Consider the following 18,103-nt stretch of genomic DNA (forward strand, 5'->3'; position numbering starts at 1 on the left):
TGGAGTATAACCTCTAAAAATTGTGAATCACTATGTTGTACACCTGAAATTTATTAAAAAGAAAGAAAGAAAGAAAAAGAGGAAGGGAGGGAGAGAGGGAGGAAGAAAGGCAGATTGACAGCTGTTATGGCTAGATCTACATTTATAAGTTTGGAACTTTCTAAAATAAAGAAATAAAAAGATGCTACTGCTATAGTGTAAAATGAAAGAGGCTGCAGAATAATCACATTTTAATTTTCTAAAACTGTGAATTAAACCTAACTCATAATTGGCAACCATCATATCAATAATCTGAAGAATCAGTATCAGTAGATGCTAAAACAAGTGGGTTCAAGTTCCACAAGGGTAACGGGATATGTACATAGTCTCAGAGTATCTCCCCACAATATATTTTTTATTAAGTATGGTGGAGAAAACAGTACTTTATCTTGGCAGACACCACCTTAACCAAGTGATCAAAATTAACATTACCAGTAATGGAACAAACTGACACCTCCGTATATGATACACTGAGAACACATCAATTCTGTGGTATTCCTGCCAAAAGTGAAACTATCATGAGGAAGTATCAAACAACCTGAATCTAATCACGAAGAAATATCAAACCAACCCATCTTGAGAGACATTCTATAAAATAAATGGTCTGTACTCTACAAATATGTCAAAGTCATAAGACAAAGACTAAGAAACTGTTTCAGATGAAAGGCAATTAAAACTACAAAACCACTAAATGTAATGCATGATCCAGGATGTTCTTTTGCTGTAAGAATGCTGCTGGACAATGGGTGATTCAACAACAGTTAATTTCCTGATTCTGATCATTAGTATGTGGCTATGTAAGAGAATGTTCTTATTTTTAGGAAGCACGCACTGTAAAGCAGTAATAGGGTACCATGTCTTCAACTTACTTTTCTTTTTTTTTTTCTTTTTTTTTTTTGTCAACTTATTTATTTTTGGCTGTGTTAGGTCTTCGTTGCTGTGCACAGGCTTTCTCTAGTTGCAGCAAGCAGGGGCTACTCTTCATTGCAGTGCACAGGCTTCTCATTGTGGTGGCTTCTCTTGTTGTGGAGCACGGGCTCTAGGCACATGGGCTTCAGTAGTTGTGGCATGTGGGCTTAGCAGTTGTGACGTACAGGCTTGGTTGCTCTGCAGCATGTGGGCTCTCCCCGGACCAGGGATTGAACTCATGTCCCCCGCATTGGCAGGCGGATTCTCAACCACTGCGCCACCAGGGAAGTCCCCAACTTACTTTCAAGCAATTATGAAAAAAATAATATGTATACGTAAATACAAAAAGAGGACAGGTGGATGATAGGAAAGGAGAATGAGTGAAGAACATAACAAAAATATGAAACATCTAGGTAATCTCAATAAAAGGTATACAGGAACTCTGTACTATTATTGTAAGTTTTCTGGTAAATGTGAAATTGTATCAAAATAAAAAGCTTTAAAAAACCTCAACAAGCACATATATTTGCATGGCTTTTTGTATGTACACAAAAATCAGAAAGAATTCATACCAAACTGTTAACAATGGTTAGTTCTGGAAGAAGGTAAAAGAAGGCTTTCATGTTCAACTTTCTATACTTCAGTAGTTTTAATACTGGAGCTAAAAATATACTAACTGAAACAAAAAGTTCACTAGATGGGTATGACAGCAGATCTGAGCAGACAAAACGAAGAATCAGCAATCTTGAATATAGAGCAATGTCTACAAAGAAAGAAAAAAGAATCAAGAAAAGCAAACTGAGCCTAAAAGACCTGTGGAATGCCATTAAGCATATCAACATCCACATTACAGGAGTCCCAGAAAAGAGAAAAGGGCAGAAAGACTATTTTAAAAAATAACGGCCAAGGGCTTCCCTGGTGGCGCAGTGGTTGAGAGTCCGCCTGCCAATGCAGGGGACACAGGTTCATGCCCCGGTATGGCAAGATCCCACATGCCGCGGAGTGGCTAGGCCCGTGAGCCATGGCCACTGAGCCTGTGCGTCCAGAGCCTGTGCTCCACAATGGGAGAAGCTGCAACAGTGAGAGGCCCGTGTACCACAAAAAAAATAATAATAAAAATATATAAATAAATAAAAAATAATGGCCAAAATCTTCCCAGATTTGATGAAATACATGAATCTACAAATCCAAGAACCTCAATGAACTCCAAGTAGGATAAACTCAAAGAGATTCAAACCAAGACACATTATAAGCAAAGGCTGTTGAAAAAAAAGAATGAATCATTAAAAGCAAGAGAAGCAACTCATCATTTACAAGGGAGCCTCAACAGATTAACAGTCAATTTCTAATCAGAAACTATGGAGGACAGAAGACAGGAGGATGACATATTTAAATTACCAAAAGAAAAAAAACCTGTCAACCAAGAATACTGTATCTGGCAAAAACTGTCCTTCAAAAATGATGGAGAGGGACTTTCCTGGTGGCACAGTGGTTAGGAATCCATCTGCCAATGGAGGGGACACGGGTTTGAGCCCTGGTCCAGGAAGATCCCACATGCTACGGAGCAACTAAGCCCGTACGCCACAACTACTGAGCCTGTGCTCTAGAGCCCATGAGCCACAATTTCTGAGCCCTCATGCCACAACTACTGAAGCCTGCACACCTAGAGGCCGTGCTCTGCAACAAGAGAAGCCACCGCAATGAGAAGCCCGCACACCATGAAGAAGAGTAGCCCTCACTCGCGACAGCTAGAGAAAGCCCACGCACAGCAAGGAAGACCCAATGCAACCAAAAATAAAATAATTAAAAAAACAAAAAATGAGGGAGGGGGACTCCCCTGGTGGTCCAGTGGTTAACAATCCACCTTCCAATGAAGGGGACAGGTTCGATCCCTGGTCAGGGAACTAGGATCCCACATGCCACAGGGCAACTAAGCCTGCCCACCACAACTACAGAGCCCACATGCCACAACTACAGAGCCCACATGCCACAACTACAGAGCCCTATGCTCTGGAGACTGCACGCCACAACTACAGAGCCCACATGCTCTGGAGCCTGCACCACAGCTACAGAGTCCATGTGCTCTGGAGCCCACGTGCCACAACCAGAGAGCCCACGTGCCACAACCAGAGAGCCCACGTGCCACAACTACTGAGCCTGTACACCAGAACTAGAGAGAAGCCCACGCATTGCAACGAAGAGCCCTCACACTGCAATGAAAGATCCCACATGCCGCAACTAGGACCCCGACACAGCCCAAAAAAAATAGATAATTTTTTTTTTTTTAATGAGGGAGAAACTGAAACATTCTCAGATAAATAAACCTGAGAGAGTTTGTTGCCTACAAGAAATGTTAAAAGTCCTTCAGGCTGAAATAGCAGAATACCACAGTAACTCAAAGCCTCAGGAAGAAATAAAGATCTCTGCTAAGAATAAATGGGCTAGGACTTCCCTGGTGGCACAGTGGTTAAGAATCTGCCTGCCAATGCAGGGGACACAGGTTTGAGCCCTGGTCTGGGAAGATCCCACATGCCGTGGAGCAACTAAGCCCGTGAGCCACAACTACTGAGCCCGCACTCTAGAGCCTGCAGGCCACAGCTACTGAGCCCACGTGCCACAATTACTGAAGCTTGTGCACCTAGAACCTGTGCTCCACAACAAGAGAAGCCACTGCAATGAGAGGCCCGTGCACCACAGCAAAAAGTAGCCCCCACTCCCCGCAACTAGAGAAAGCCTGCACACAGCAACAAAGACCCAACGCAGCCAAAAATAAATAAATAAATAAATTTATTTTAAAAAAAGAATAAATGGGCTAACAGCTAGTATTGTTTTTGGTTTCCAACTCCCCTTTTTATTTAGTACAGATTTTTTTTTAATGCACAAAAATTATTATAAATCTATGTTACTGGACTTCCCTGGTGGCACAGTGCTTAAGAATCCACCTATGCAGAGAACACGGGTTTGAGCCCTGGTCTGTGAAGATCCCACATGCCGCGGAGCAACTAAGCCCATGCGCCACAACTGCTAAGCCTGCGCTCTAGAGCCCACACACCACAACTACTGAAGCCTGCGTGCCCTAGAGCCCACGTGCCGCAACTACTGAGCCCACATGCTGCAACTACTGAAGCCCACGTGCCTAGAGCCCATGCTTTGCAACAAGAGAAGCCACCGCAATGAGAAGCAAGCACACCTCAATGAAGAGTAGCCACCACTCGCTGCAACTAGAGAAAGCCCACCCGCAGCAATGAAGACCCAACGCAACCAAAAAAAAAAGATCTATGCTATTGTCTTTCTATGCCTGGCTTATTTCACTTACCATAATGCCCTCCAGGTTCATCCATGTTGCACATAAGTTGCAATTTGTGACAACAACGTTTAAAGGGGGTAGTACAGAACCATACAGGATCAGAGTCTTTGTATGATATTGAAGTTAAGTCGGTTATCAGTTCAAACTAGACTGTTTGAAATTTAAGATGTTAATCCCTGAGAGAAATGAAACCATACATCCACATAGACAAAGTGGAAACAACCCAACTGTCCATCAACTGACAAATAAAACATGATACATACATACAATGGAATATTATTTGGCAATAAAAAACAATGGCATGGGGCTTCCCTGGTGGTGCAGTAGTTAAGAATGTGCCTGCCAATGCAGGGGACACAGGTTCGAGCCTTGGTCCGGGAAGATCCCACATGCCGCAGAGCAACTAAACCTATGTGCCACAACTACTGAGCCTGCATGCCACAACTACTGAAACCCACACACCTAGACCCCATGCTCCTCAACAACAGAAGCCACTGCAAGCCCGCGCACAATGAAGAGTGGCCCCCGCTTGCTGCAACTAGGGAAAGCCCGTGCAGAGCAACGAAGACCCAACGCAGCCAAAAATAAATAAATAAAATAAATAAACTTATGGAAAAAAAAATGGCATGGTTGAACACAGAAAACATGCTAAATGAAAGAAGCAAGTCACAAAAGACTACATATTTCCATTTATGTGAAATGTCTAAAATAGGCAAATCCAGAAACAGAAAGTAAATAAGTGGTTGCTAGGGGCTGTGGGGAGAGTGGAATAGGGAGTGAATGCTAATGGACATGAGGTTTCTTTTTAGGGTACTGAAAATGCTCTGGAACATTTTCAACAGACTGTAGTGGTGGTTTCACCACACTATGAATACTAAAAAAACACTGAACTGTACACTTTTTTTTTTGAACTGTACATTTTTAATGACTGAATTTTGTGATATATGAACTATACCTTAATAAAGCTATTTTTAAAAATCCAGCCCTAAATACAGACGAGTTTAGAAGGTGGAAAAAATGCGCCATGGTGAAAGTGTTTCAAGCTCAGGATCAATAGTTTTAAGCAGTTCTCAAATTGGTCTAACATGACTTTCAGGAGAGAACTGAGAGTACGGAAAAAGAGAAATAAAACCTCTAAGAGCTAAATAAATAAATAACACAGTCTTGAAACTAGAAGAGGTGAGTACCAAGCAAAATGCACTGGTAAAAACTGAAATCTAGACACATCACAAAAATTTAGATCATCACCAGATTTTTAAAAGTCTGAACAACAAACAGCTTCCAGATAGAAAGTGGTTATATACAAAGGAAAGAGAATAAGACTAGCTTCAAGAACTCACTATCAACAACAGAGGCTATAAAATTATGGAGCAATTATCTTCAAAAATCTGATTAAGGATAGTTGTAAAATTAGAGCCCTAGTATCCAAATAAGGGAGCAAAATGAAAACATTTCAAGATCTAAAGACTGAAAATTCACTCTTCATTGATTCCTCCCTGAAAAAAGAATTCGGAGATATAGTTTACCAAAGCATAAAATTAATCTAAAGTAGGAGAAATGGAAAACATCAGAAAAAGCAGTGGGCAAATAAATCAGTAAAATATACGTAGTCCAAGGCAACTCCTGACATAAAAGTAAATAAGTGATCTGGAAGTAAAATCTGAGATGACCTGAAAATGGGAGAAATTTGGGAGAGAGGAGGAAGTAAAACAAACTTGTCTTATTGTAGAGATTACATATACAGGACATATGGATTTTATGTATAAAAATTACATACATTGGACTTCCCTGGTGTCCAGTGGCTGATACTCCACGCTCCCAATGCAGGGGACCCAGGTTTGATCCCTGATCAGGGAACTGGATCCCACATGCCACAACTCAGAGTTCGCATGACACAACTAAAGATACCATACACCACAACGAAGATTCTGCATGCAGCAACTAAGACCCGGAACAGCCAAATAAATAAATAAATTTTAAAATTACATATAAAAATTTTAACAGCAACCAACATAAAAAAAGGAATAGGATGAGCAACTTTCAAATAACTAAAGCAAAGAAGTCAAATATAGAAAATTAATCAAAAGGAAGAAAAAGATTTTAAAAAGCAAGAAAGAGGGAAGGTAAACAGAAAACGTAGAATAAGAATAAAACTAAATAGATTTATAAACATAATCAATATGAAAGAATTTACTCCCCCTGTTCAAAGACCAATATTCGGCCTGGGTTCAAAAAAAGAAAAAGCATAAAAGACAAGCCTTTTAGAAAATGGGAAATTAGGATAGGAAATGTTATAGAAAAGATATCTGTGTGGTTAGAGTCTCGGAAACAAAATCAACAAAGGCTCCTCATCCTTTGAAAATTATCCACTAACAGATCTGCTTCAGATTACCGAATGTAGCAATTAACATAATAAGGTTATTGGCAATTGTCTTAAGAGCTCTACTTCTAAAGCTAAACGTACATACAATACATATACAAAAGAATTTTTCTTCTATATTTTATAACTTCATATATTTTATTATGAAATGATTTCTAATAAAGGAAAACAAAAAGCACATGGCAGACCTTTCAACAAATCTTAGTTGTTGTACAAGTATCTATCAAAACGGGTTGTAATATATCTCTAATAACAAAACTCAACAAACACATTCTTCTTATAAGTAAAAGCAAAGATTAATAATATAAGAAATGTTAATATGAAGTAAATCAAAAGGGTTATTATAAGGACAAAATAAGATAACACAAGCAACAGTTACCACTGTCTACTGGGACCTCCTCACCTTCCTAAACCAAATCTTATTTTAGTAAGAGTAGTTCCCCACTTCAATGGCTTGTACGTACTCTAAAGAATAAAGAAAGCTGGTACCAAGAGACCGTCACCCATAATAAGAAACCGATTCATTTTTTACATTGACTTATAAGTGAGTCCCTGAAGATCAAATAGGAAACCCTCTATAAAGGTTAAAGATTAAAAATAAAAATTAAAAAAAGGTTGGGACTTCCTGGGTAGCAAGTGGTTAAGAATCCACCTGCCAATGCAGGGGACACGGGTTCGATCCCTGGTCCGGGAAGATCCCACATGCCACAGAGCAACTAGGCCTGTGCACCACAACTACTGAGCCTGCACTCTAGAGCCCGCGAGCCACAACTACTGAGCCCACGTGCTGCAACTACTGACGCCCGCACACCTAGAGCCCCTGCTCCGCAACAAGAGAAGCCACCGCAATGAGAAGCCTGCGAACTGCAATGAAGAGTAGCCCCTGCTCGCTACAACTAGAGAAAGCCCACGTGCAGCAAGGAAGACCCAACGCAGCCAAAAAATAATAAAAAAAAAAAAGAAAGAAAACACAGGAATATGCAAATAGAATTCTACAGTGAAGAGAGATGTTATCTGGCTTTTATTCTTTTCCCCCAATTGAAAAACTAGCTACATAATTTTTTTTTTAATTTTGTGTGTGTGTGTGTGCACATTTTGGGTGAAAGGGAGAATTCTTTTTTTTTTCTTTTTTTAAATTTATTTATTTTTGGCTGCGTTGGGTCTTCGTTGCTGTGCATGGGCTTTCTCTAGTTGTGGCGAGTGCGGGCTACTCTTCCTTGTGGTGCTCGGGCTTCTCACTGTGGTGCACAGGCTTCTCACTGTGGTGGCTTGTCTTTGTTGTGGAGCATGGACTGTAGGCGCGCGGGCCTCAGTAGTTGTAGCACGCAGGCTCAGTAGTTGTGGCTTATGGGCTCTAGAGCACAGGCTCAGTAGCTGTGGCACATGGGCTTTGCTGCTCCACAGCATGTGGGATCTTCCTGGACCAGGGCTCAAACTTGTGTCCCCTGCGTTGCAGGCAGATTCTTAACCACTGCACCAGCAGAGAAGTCCCTAAATAATTACTTTTTTGTTCCCCCCTTGCTGGTTCCCAATCAAATTTTGTTCACTTGAAAAACTATCCCTGCCTGGTCACAGCAAAAGGCAATTTCTCAGGCTTCACGCCTCATTCACTCAACATCTGTTTAAGGTGTACCTACAATTATTGCTTGGTACTTCTCTAAGTGGCAACTATAACAGGACAAAATCCCTCATCAAAATTAATTCTAATGGAAAAAGACAAACATTAAGCATAAAAAAATAAATAAAAGTTACTGAGAATTCCTGGATAAAATGCAGTATATTAGCTTTAGAAAAATAAGAATGTTAGCTAACAGTGGAAAAGTATTATGCTTCTAACAAAGTATATGTTAAAAACTTTATAATTTTCAAAACTATATGTTAAAGTCTTAGGTACTTTTGAAAAGACCATCACATACATCATCTTATATGAACCTCACATGCTAGGAGATATAAGCAGGTACCCCCATTCTACAAACTAAAAAGTTCAAGTCTGAAAGAGATGGTTAGTTTTAAATGGGAAGCCAGAACTAGAACTTTAGATCTTTCAACTCACTGTCCAGAGTTCTGTCCATTACAATATAATCTCTCCTGGCAAAAGACATTAATCAAAAAGTTTATAATATATTAAGAAAACATCTCATAAAAAGGTCCCAAATCAACCTCATGTTATAGTAAATTCAAAACTTTACTATTGAGGGACTTCCCTGGTGGCTCAGTGGTTACGAATCTGTCTGCCAATGCAGGGGACACAGATTCGAGCCCCGGTCCGGGAAGATCCCACATGCCGCAGAGCGGCTGGGCCCATGGGCCGTGGCCGCTGGGCCTGCGCGTCCAGAGCCTGTGCTTTGCGGCGGGAGAGGCCACAGCGGTGAGAGGCCCGTGTACTGCAAAAAAAAAAAAAGAGGCTGGGGATAGGCCAGCCAGCAGTGACAAACAGCAAAAGATTGGGAGTTAAATGTAGCTGAAGGCTGAGTTTAGCATCAAAATCTCTAACTTTGTTGTTCTCTTCTATTTACCCATCAAATCTGATGGCAACTAAAAATTTTCCATTATACTCTTCTATAAGCTATGAGAGACATTCTAAAGTATGGTATTTATGCAAGGATTCTCAAAACTTTAGGGACATATCTTTCACAAATACCAAGGGTGTACTGTATATCACTATACAGTATTTACAGTATAATTAAAGTCTGGTGGATGTTTTATATTTCAACATGATCTTTGCCAGGAACAGAACATCCAACTGCTTAGAAGAACAGTTCCCAAAGTTCAAGTGCTCCATAGTCTTCTCATGAAAAAAAGAAAAAAGTTTTCAGAGGCTTTAATACATGACAGAGTAAATCAAATCGCTCAAGATTTTTATAAAAATAACCTAAGAGATAAGGGTTTAATGGTGGATAGGAGCCACACAGTCCAAAGAACTGGGCAGGGAGTTTAAAAAACAAAACAGAAAAACTATATCCTCCCTCACATATGTTCTAGTCAGTTTGCAATGTTCATCATAATTTTTTTTTGTTTTTGGCCACACCATGTAGTTTGCAGGATCTTAGTTCCCTGACCAGGGATTGAACCTGCTCCCTTGGCAGTGAAAGATCGGAGTCCTAACCACTGGACCACTAGGGAATTCCCCATCATAACTTTAAACAGATGTAGTTTCTCCAATACTAAGAAGAGTATTTCATTCTTTTAAATATCTAATTTAATTTAAATAACATACGAGCAAAAAAACCCAAAAAACACCCCCCCACACACAGGAACAAGTTGTTGTTGTTTTGTTTTGTTTTGTTTTGGGGTTTTTTTTAATTAATTTATTTATTTTATTTATTTTTGGCTGCTTTGGGTCGTCGTTCCTGCGTGCGGGCTTTCTCTAGTTGTGGCAAGAGGGGGCTACTCTTTGTTGTGGTGCACGGGCTTCTCATCGCAGTGGCTTCGCTTGTTGCAGAGCACGGGCTCTAGGCACGCAGGCTTCAGTAGTTGTGGCTCGCGGTCTCTAGAGCACAGGCTCAGTAGTTGCGGCTCACAGGCTTAGCTGTTCTGCAGCCTGTGGGATCTTCCCAGACCAGGGCTTGAACCTGTGGCCTCTGCATTGGCAGGCGAATTCTTAACCACTGCACCACCAGGGAAGTCCAAAGTTGTTGTTTAACCATGAAAATTTACATATTTCTCCTTTTTACTTAATGTAATTACATTCCACCTAATTTTATCCTAATTATATAATATTGTATTACTTGAAAATAAAAACAAAAAAACTCTTCCAAAATGTTTCCACGTCAGCTCTCTCACAAACCACAATTATTCTTTTTTTTTTTTTTTTTTTTTTTTTTTTTTTGCGGTACACGGGCCTCTCACTGTTGCGGCCTCTCCCGTTGCGGAGCACAGGCTCCGGACGCACAGGCCCAGCAGCCATGGCTCAGGAGCCCAGCCGCTCCGCGGCATGCGGGATCCTCCCGGACCGGGGCACAAACCCGTGTCCACTGCATCGGCAGGCAGACTCCCAACCACTGCACCACCAGGGAAGCCCCACAATTATTCTTGATAAAGCCCACACTAGACAGGATTAGATATCAAAAAATCTTTCTGAACATATTTTAGTAGAAATCCTAACTGCTCAGAATGAGTGACTCATGAATTGTGCGCACAAGAAAACTTTCTCACCATCATACCACATTATTATCATTTTGTAAAATGCATACATCATTCACAAATCTGTTAGTTTCCCAGTTTGGGGAAATATATGTAACCTGTGTATAAGGCACAACTCAAGCTGCTTTTAAAACCCTCTGGCCCAGGACTTCCCTGGCAGCGCAGTGGTTAAGAATCCGCCTGCCAATTCAGGGGACACAGGTTCGATCCCTGGTCTGGGAAGATCCCACGTGCTGCAGAGTAACTAGGCCCGTGCACAACTACTGAGTCCACGAGCCTAAGGCCCATGCTCTGCAACAAGAGAAGCAACCACAATGAGAAGCCCACGCACCCACAACAAAGAGTAGTCCCCACTCACCGCAACTATGCACAGCAACGAAGACCCAATGCAGCCAAAACTAAATAAATAAATAAATAAACTTATTTTTAAAAAAAAGTCTGGCCCTGTAACTCCAAAGACAATACAAACACAACTCTTGAGAAGTTGGCCTTTCTAATCAAGCAAATATTGGTACTAAATGTCACATTAGATGCCACGTGACAGACACGTATACTCTTGTATTTATTAAAACAGCATGCCTAGTAGAAGAGGATTTCCTAAATATGATATAAAAAGCATAAAAGACTGAAAAGTTCAGTTCATTAAAATTATGAACTTTTCTCATCAAAAGACTATGAAGAGATAAGACAAGTCACAAATTGGGAGAGGATATTTGCAAACCATCAACTAACAAATAATTAGTATACAAAATAAATAAAGAACTCTTAAAAATCAATAAGAATAAGAGAAAACTCAAAAATAGGCAGAGAACTTGAATATACACATCACAGAAGCACAAATGGCCAATGAACATACAAAAAGGATGCTCAACTTTGGGAAATGGTAATAAAAACACAGCAGATCCTATTTCAAACCCAAGAGATAAGAAAAAAATTTTAAACTCTGACAATATTAAGTGTTGGGGAGGAAATGAAACAACCAAAACACACACACTGCTGGCTCTTGACTCAGCAAACCACAAGATTCACAATTACCATGAGCCAATTCAGTGACTCAAACACTGGAAGTGTTTGGTAAGCATTAAGCAACTGACAATGACCAACCCAAAATTCTGAGAACACATGAGGATTACTGCCAAATACAAATTTTGGCCCTTGCTGAAGCAGGTCCAACCTGACTCAGCAATACAAGTATAAAATCTTTTAGTCCCTTATCCAGCTTATCCAGTTTATTTTGTAAAGTATAAAATATTCAGGTATTTACTTCCTCCTAGAATACTGATGATATATTAAGTGACTAAAATTGTAATGAACTATTTATCATTCCAGTTACACTACTATTTCAGTGAGAACAAGTAGTTTAAAATGGTATTACTTTAAAACTCATGCTTATACTTTAAATTTACTTGATAGGAATTAAATGGCCCTGTGACCATCTAAGTGGGGCAAAATGATGTAACAGATGCAGTAAAGGCACTGAAATTGGACAAATTTAGTAACCTTGGTTACGTTACTCAACTTTACTAATCCTCAGTTTCCTCAACACCTAAAAAGCATGCCTCTCACGACCTGCTTACCTAAACGAATTGTAAGGATTAAGTGAGATTATGTAAAGTGTTTAACAATGCCTAGCTCATTAATATAGACCCAATTTTAGCACATATCCCTTTGTAAATCTAGCTGCCCTCACCTAAAATTTTTAAATCTGAAATTATAATTCTCAATTCATAGGAAAATATTATTCTTACATTCAAATTATTTTCCAATATTACAAGAAATTGTGTCCTACAGGTTAGAAGAGCAACACCCTGCTTACATCTTTCTCTGACTGAAAGGCTCTTTCCTATAACGAATTAGATTCTGGAAAAGAGGATAGATTTTCACTTATCTTCGTGATACAGATGCAAGGATTCCCATGCTATGTGGGAAACTAAATCCAGTTATTTCTAAGCTTCAACTCAAGGTTTTCTTGACTCCAAGAAGAAGCTTATTTAATACCTAATTTAAGGTACTGTATGCTACCTTTTGCATTTCTTGAGAAAGACTGTCTGAAGAAAATTACCTGGTTAATGATAAACTGATGGTCTGGTTTTGGTTTTGGTTGCTCTGTGGGGAAAATGTTTACACTTAAAATAATCTACATATAAAAAAACCTCAAAACATTCAACAATATAATTAAATAACAGGAAAAATGTATAATACTGACAACTACACTCTGAGGTAATGAAGATACATTTATAATGCTGAAAAAATTCAGAGAATTTTAGTCACTGAATTAAACTTCAGGAATCCTCATTTTAAATACCTTACCACAGTCAAGATATCAAAGAAAAGTCACCCAAGATAAAGTGATGTTTGCCAGCCTGAGAAATGGGAACTAAAAACTACTGATGAGAATTGTCCACAGACCTAATATTATCATATTAGGATACTGTTACTGTCTTCTTCAAAATTAAAAAGAAAAATAAAATCTTTCAGATATACATAAAGTATGTCATGATGAAATAATGAGTCAAATACTAAACAAAAGAAAAATTCAGTAAGTTCTTATATTTACATAATTTTATAAGACTTCCTTAGTCTTCATTTCCAAAAAACACTTTTTCTTCCAATGAGGCTGTGCAATGATATTCTCACTAGAGAAATATTAATTTTCCCATTTCCATAATTATGACTTATTAATGCAACACACATTTGGCAGTCAATAAACGTTGAATAAATAAGTAACAAAGAATGAATAGGATGGATTAGAAACAAAAATTTAATTTATAAAATCCCACTTTAAAAAGTAGGTTAATGCAGACAATGTAATTCTTTTAGACTTCAGACAGTTTACATTCTTTGCTACAAAATAATACAGAAACTTTCAGTTTAACTAGTTTGGGACATTAACTAGAAAGAGCTGTCTATCACTAAAGACTAAGTGCCCCGTTTTTCACACCATCAAATGTGACAAAATTCTAAAGAGAAACATCCATCATATCTATCCAAACCCTCAAATTCTAATAATTAGAACTGAGGAAAGAAAGAAGCCCTAGTAAGGTGAGTTAGAACAGAAGCTATTTAATAGATAACTAAATTACCAAATCTGGTTTTGCAACACTCCGTGGTGTCTAAAAACTCTCAAAATTTTATTTCAGTTTAATATAAAATGTATTTTTATGCCTAGCCACACTTTTAAGAAACTGTCTGGAAACAAAAACGTGGCGACAACACAAAGGTCAGAGATCGCTGATAGAGATCAAATAAATGAACTATAAATTAATGATCCACAAGAAAGATTAGGGGCTGTTTATGAAGCCCAGGGGGACTGTACAGATAAGTCTCCACCCGAGAAACAAACAAAAGAAGCAAGATTAACATACCTGGAGAAGACCAGGCAAGGCCAAATATATCCCCAAAGATCACTCGCCCCGGATCTGGTCTCCTCCCTTTCCCCCTAACCTCATCGACTCAGGGAAAACTAAATCTGTATCTCACGTCCCCAGCTCACCCTCAAGTCGTCCCCATCACTAACCTTTACTAAAACCTGGGTCCCTCTCCCCAACATCCTCTAATTCCCACCGAGCTTTCGCTCCAGCCACATAGATGTCTACTGCGCCTATTTTCCAGTAGAGTATTAGTCCCCTTAATCCGAACTCATTTATTTTCCCGCGTCCCATCTGCCCTCCGCCCCTTCAACTCTGGTCTCCTCACTCCGACCCTTCTCCCAGAATCCTCCCCAAGTCACCCGTCTCTGGCCCCTTCGCCTTCACACCCCCAGAGCTGCCGCTCCTCTCATTCCACTCAGCCTCCAGCTTCCTCCCTATCCCTCCCCCATCCGTCTCCCGGTACCTGCTCCCTCCCCCAACTCCGCCCCTCTCCCCCTCCCCCAGCGGGAGGCCCCCTCACCTGAACGCTGGCGCCGCTGTCCCAGAAGCCGAAAGGTGCTGCCGCCGACCGGCCTCCCAGGCTCGGTCCCCGCTGAGCTCCTGAAGGCCCCTAGGGAGAGCGAAGACCACCACCTCCAACTCTGCTCGCCCCAGGCCAGGCCGTCACCGTAGCCACCGCCACTGCCACAGCCGCCATGTTGAAGCCCCACTTCCCTCCTCCTTCCCCTCACCGCTCCTCCCCTTTGGGCGTGTGACGTCATAGCGCCGCGCTCCATCCCTCGAGCCAATGGGAGGAGTCAACGGTAACGTGACTAATCTCCACAAGGGCTGAACATTGCTAGGTTTCAGAGCGTCGCTGTTGGAACCAGTGAACCCGGCACACCCAAGGGGAGGGAGGAAAGGTGGGGGTCACTGAGAGGGTAATGCGTAAGGGTTGGAGAAGGGGCCCAGGTGGGAGTCCGAGAGACTTGAATCTCGAAGGGAAGCACAAAGGCTTACCAAGGAGACCCACTTGGAAATGAGGATGTCTGGCTTCTGGTCCTGGGTCATTGACTTGGTACAAAGTCCTACCCTTTCTGGGCCTCACTTTCCCCATTTACAAATTGTAAGGGAGCACGACCCTATGAGGCCTTACCAGAACAGACCCCCACCCATGTCCTCTGCCTGCCTTTTGTCTGTAAAAAAAAATTTAGTCGAAGAATAAATTTAACCAGAGAACTGAAAAAAATGCAGAAAGAAAGAAAAACAGTCAAGCAAGACACAATAATAATACTTTAGCCATTAAACAAAGTCAAGGACCTTTAGTTCTTCCTGAAGGACTATAGATAATATTCTGAGCTATGTCCTTTGAGCTGTTTTGCAGATACTGAACCCCTGCCCCCACCAGGTGGAAGAAGTTAACTGTAGGCTGCCCACAAGCATGTAGACCCCAGACCAGTTGAAACCAGAAGGTTGATGATGCACTCCTGATTACCTCATCACCAACCAATCAGAAGAATGTCCACGAGCTGACCACTCCCTGCTCCTTGAACACTGTAAGACTCCTCACTACCTCCTCCAGGGCGGGACACACAGTCTTGAGGGCATTAGCCCACTGTGACCCCCTTTGCCTGGCAAAGCAATAAAGCTGTTCTTTTCTACTTCACCCAAAACTGTCTCCATGTTTCTATTAGGCACCAGTGAACAGAGGCCGAATTTCAGCAACACAATGAATGGGTTGAAAGGTGACCTCTAAATCTCCCTCCAGTTCTGACATTCAACGGGTTTAAACCAGGTAATCCAATCCCAAACCTTTACTGCCTTCTGTACTTATTGGATGTCTCCTAGAATCAAGTGCATTGAGGTTCATAACTGAATGAGATGAGTCATTATTCCCAAAAGTTCCTAACTGGTGGGAAAAATAGAAGCATAAACAGTAACTCTAGAAAAAGTCAGGGTGATGATGACATCAGTTGCTCTGGAAAAATTGACCTTTGGCTAAAGGATTAGGAGAGATTTACATCTCTATACTTTCTTGGTACTGTAGTAAAGAATGTGTACACTCTGGTGTCTAATTCTCTAGCCCTGTTTTCTCTCCAGAACTCCAGAGAAGATTAATTGTATTTTGAAGAGTGCAGCAGTTTTAATCCACAATGAGAGAAAGTGGGCATTCCAGAAGGGGGCAGTTAAAATGAACAGAGAGGGACTTCCCTGGTGATCCAGTGGGTAACACTCTGTGCTCCCTGTGCAGGTGTCCAGGGTTCAATCCCTGGTCGGGGAACTAGATCCCACATGCATGCTGCAACTAAGAGTTTGCATGCCGCAACTATGAGCCCACATGCCGCAACTAAAAAAAAAATTCCGGGCTTCCCTGGTGGTGCAGTGGTTGAGAGTACGCCTGCCGATGCAGGGACGCGGGTTCGTGCCCCAGTCCGGGAGGATCTCACATGCCGCGGAGCGGCTGGGCCCGTGAGCCATGGCCACTGAGCCTGCGCGTCCGGAGCCTGTGCTCTGCAAAACGGGAGAGGCCACAACAGTGAGAGGCCCGCGTACCGCAAAACAAACAAACAAACAAAAATCCCACATGCCACAAGGAAGATCCCACGTGCTGCAACGAAGACCCAGCGCAGCCAAAATAAATAAATAAATAAAAGTACATATTAAGGGACTTCCCTGGTGGCACAGTGGTTAAGAACCTGCCTGCCAATGCAGGGGACACGGATTTGAGCCCTGGTCCAGGAAGATCCCACGTGCCCCGGAGCAACTAAGCCTGTGCGCCGCAACTACTGAGCCTGCTCTCTAGAGCCCATGAGCCACAACTACTGAAGCCCATGCACCACAATTACTAAAGGCCACGCGCCTAGAGCCCATGCTTCTCAACAAGAGAAGCCACCGCAATGAGAAGCCCACGCGCCCACGCACCACAACAAAGAGTAGCCCCCGCTCCTGCAACTAGAGAAAGCCCACACGCAGCAACGAAGACCAAATGTAGCCATAAGTAAGTAAATAAATAAATAAATAAAACATTTTTAAAAATACATGTTAAAAAAATAAACTGAACAGAGAATAGCAAATCATCACTTTTGGACTGCTTTCCTACTTAATTCAACAGATAATAGGCAGCCACAGAAGGTTTGTGGAGAGAGCAGTATCTGAGCAAATCTCTTCATCAGGAGAATTAAAATGGTAGCAGAGAATAAAATGGATTGGAGACTACCTTGTAGGCTTCTACACTGAGTAAAAGACTTACACCTGAACTAAAGCATAGACAGTGGGAATGGAGACTAGGAGATAAGCTGGAGCAAGACTTAGGAAATGGACTCAACAAGATTTAGAGACATGCTATATGGAGGGAGAAATCACAAAGAAGAAAGAGCTAAGTTTTGGAGGTGTCTTATTAACAGAAGTAAGGCCTAAGGTTTACTGAAGCACTAGGGGAGATAATAATGAGTCTAGCTGGCCAAACTGAGATTAAGATGATGGCAGATTTTCTGCAGAGATGCTCAGGAGGAAATGTGAGCTTGGAAATCAGGAAAGAGATAAGGAGTACACAGGTATAACATAGTGGTACTCCTTGAACAAATAAATTTGTCATTCATTTATCCAGCAAGTACTAATCGAGTGCCTGCAGTGTACCAGACACTGTTCTATGCACTAGGGATACAACAGTATATAAAAATACACCCCCCCAAAAAAAAACCTGCTCTCACAAATCTTACCTTCTAGAGGAAAATAGTAATAGTGGTGACAGGTTTTACAAAGAAGAATAAAGCAAGGAAAGGAGATAGAAAGTATCCAGGGTTGAAATTTATAAAGGATGGCCAGGGAAAGATGACATCTGAGAAAAGACCTGAAGGAAGTGAGGACATGAGTCATGCAGATACCTAGGAGAACAAAATGCCAGGCCAAGGGAACAGAAAGTACAAACACCCTGAGATGAAAGCTCACCTTCTATGTTCTAGGATCAGTAAGCAG

At 41.2% G+C, this 18,103-nt stretch overlaps 1 protein-coding gene across 5 annotated transcripts in view; it reads right to left on the reverse strand.

Moving 5' to 3' along the window:
* Window positions 1-14,925, reverse strand: part of UBAP1 (ubiquitin associated protein 1) — a 51,987-nt gene extending 37,062 nt beyond the window's left edge. For 2 of the 5 annotated variants that reach the window (XM_089913091.1, XM_089913089.1), the window contains exon 1: window positions 14,670-14,925. In XM_089913091.1, coding sequence (XP_089769217.1) covers window positions 14,670-14,925 — 256 coding nt within the window. The other 3 variants (XM_022551548.3, XM_089913090.1, XM_022551549.3) reach the window with 3 other exon arrangements.
* Window positions 14,926-18,103: the final 3,178 nt, after the last annotated feature.

This window comes from Delphinapterus leucas, chromosome 6 (assembly GCF_059928025.1).
Source record: "Delphinapterus leucas isolate spDelLeu-1000000601 "Yukka" chromosome 6, BTC_Dleu_Yukka2, whole genome shotgun sequence".
NCBI classification, from domain to species: Eukaryota; Metazoa; Chordata; class Mammalia; order Artiodactyla; family Monodontidae; genus Delphinapterus; species Delphinapterus leucas.